A 2416-nucleotide genomic window follows, 5' to 3' on the forward strand; every position below is an offset into this window, starting at 1 on the left:
GCACATAGTAGCCACTGGTACCCCTCAAACCAGGGGAAGCTGCCAGGGCCGCACCTGCTTCGATCTCCGTCACCGCGCGCACCACCATCGACTCCCCCACCACGTAGTGCACCGTCGAGGGCAGGCAGCTGTGGTTGAAGTAGGAGAAGCCCGGCCAGAGCCCCACCACGCTGCGGCCGCCGGCGCCGCGGGCCGCCGCCGACGCCAGGTCCTGCGCATGAGATGATAACATCGGGGGGGGTGACGGCCGGTGGGTGACGGCTCTATGTACTGACATTCCCGATACTTGTTCACGCTGCATTGCAGGCATACTCGGGCAGCCAGGTCACACACAGCCGGGCAGGCCCACCTCATAGTCGTCCCCAAAGGCGTTGAGCTTGATGATGCGCGCCAAAGTGGGGACGCTGGGTGGCCACGGCCGGCCAGATGTCGAGGGCGCGTCTCCGCTGCTGCTGCCGCCGCCGCTGCTGCTGCTGCTCCTGCTGCTGCTGGTCGCAGCGGGAGCCCAAAAGGGGGGTGGGGGCTGCAAAGCTGCACCGTCTGCGCGAGGGTTTTGGGCGGGCGCAGCAGCTCATATGAGGATGCTGTGTGGATTTTCAAGCGCATGGCTTGTGGCGTGCTGTAACTGAGATGAGCCAAGCCGTTTCAAGGCTGCTCCTTCAAAGCTGCGCTGCAACTCGTCGCTGCCTGCCCGCCTCAGGTTTCCTCAGTCAAGCGCACCAGAGCCGTCCGTCAGGTGCAGCAGCGCGGCGTGAGTCCCAAATGGTATCGCCTCTGGCCGCAGCGCGATTAGCTGGGGCACCAGGAGGGGCGCATCGGGCGCCTCGTCAACCGGGCCGTGCAGCACGGCAGCCGGGCGGACGCATGCGATGAGGTCTCCAAGCTCGATGGCTGCGGTGGCGGCTACTCCGCGGCCTTTATCTGCATGCAGAAGCGTGACACTGTGCCTCATTGCACGCGGGGTTGGCAAGCTGAACGCTGCTCATATGCTGTGGCCCCACCCACGCAGTGCATGTGACGCGCCGCACTGCTGCACCATGCCTCGCCCCCTGTACGCACCTGCGGATATTTGCTTGACTTCAAGGGGGCCAAATAAATCGTGGTTGCATACTCCCTTGCTGTAAATGAGCTCTTCTGCGCTTATCCCGGTGCTGCATGATCTGATCCAATGCTGTGCAGCAGGGCGCGCCGCAGATGCAAGCGACAACAGGCGCATCATTATCATGGGATCTTTCTTGCGTGACTCTGGGCTTTAACAGACCCACGTTCGCTTTCGAAGGATGACTGGGCGCCGTGCTAGCTGCCAGGTTCGCGGCTGCCTGCGCTTTGCAGCCCGTGAAGAGTTTTATGTAGGAGTATAATGAAATACTACATACTTACACCGACCCACGCGTTCGAACCCGCTCTGTAGTACTCGCCTCTACCGCGTACTCCACGCTAGGGCTCAGGTACGAGGCGCCAACGTTGAGGGAGTATGATTAAACACTTTAGAGACAAATTTGAACACATAGCTAGCCCCTCGGACGGCGTTGCCTGGCATCGAGGTACTGCCTGAGCCAGCTCCCACTTGCCCTGCGCGGCCCACGTTCCAACCCCAGGAATGGAGGCCAAGCTCTCAGGCTTCATGGGAAAGGCGGTTGCGGCAGCCCTCAGTAGCAGCAGCAGCGGCACCGGCAGCCACGCCCCTGCTGGCGCGGTCCCCGCCAAGAGTGGTGGCAGCACCGTGGAGCGCCTAGTCAGCAAGGCGGTGGACCACGCGATGGAGGCTGCCAAGAAGAACCCCGAGCTGATCAAGAAGGTGGGTGGGGCACGCTAGTGTTCGCATCTTCTTGTTAAATAATGCAGAGGGTCAGAATGTGTTATCGATGCAATGATGTGCTCTACTGGGTTGTTGCATCATATGCCAAGGAAAATGGCATTGACTCGAGTCGCTCGTGCGCCGCTGCAGGTCGCGACGCAGGCCGTCGTGTCGGCCATGGCTGCTGGGACAAGCAGCAGCAGCAGCGGGGCAGCTGCCGGCGGCGGCCACGGCAGCGGCAGCGGCAGCGTCGCTAGCAAGCTCATGAACAGGCTCATGAAGTGAAGCTCAACCGCTCTGCTGTGCCGCTAGGCAGCATGGCGTTTATGCCGACAAACCGAGTCCTGATGCCTTCTTAATATAGTGCCTACTCAAAGCATCAGTATGTGTGATGGGTACCAAGTGGGCCTGACACAGCTCCGCTCTGTGCAAAGTGTGATTGGTCGAGTTTTGGGTTGTGTTTTTCTCCAGTTGTACGGGTCCAGGTCATCACTGGTTTATGACCTCAAGGTGGAACATGTAACCACCAATTTTACCCAAGAATCAAATTCAAGTCTACTCAAATGGAAGTAGTGGATGTGTCGGTGCCAAGAATAAATCATGGTCAAACATGGTCAA

General features: G+C 59.9%; 2 protein-coding genes across 2 annotated transcripts; one reads left to right on the forward strand and one right to left on the reverse strand.

Annotated features, from left to right (window-relative positions):
- Positions 1-720: 720 nt before the first annotated feature.
- MNEG_14802 (hypothetical protein) lies at positions 721-952 on the reverse strand (the record flags this gene model as incomplete). Its single annotated transcript, XM_014036726.1, has 1 exon — positions 721-952. A coding segment is annotated over one exon (232 nt), but the record flags the coding sequence as incomplete, so codon positions are not given.
- Positions 953-1600: 648 nt separating this feature from the next.
- On the forward strand, positions 1601-2079 carry MNEG_14803 (hypothetical protein; the record flags this gene model as incomplete). Its single annotated transcript, XM_014036727.1, has 2 exons — positions 1601-1798; positions 1949-2079. Coding segments are annotated over 2 exons (329 nt in total), but the record flags the coding sequence as incomplete, so codon positions are not given.
- Positions 2080-2416: the final 337 nt, after the last annotated feature.

Source organism: Monoraphidium neglectum, assembly GCF_000611645.1.
Source record: "Monoraphidium neglectum strain SAG 48.87 unplaced genomic scaffold scaffold04779, whole genome shotgun sequence".
NCBI lineage: Eukaryota > Viridiplantae > Chlorophyta > Chlorophyceae > Sphaeropleales > Selenastraceae > Monoraphidium > Monoraphidium neglectum.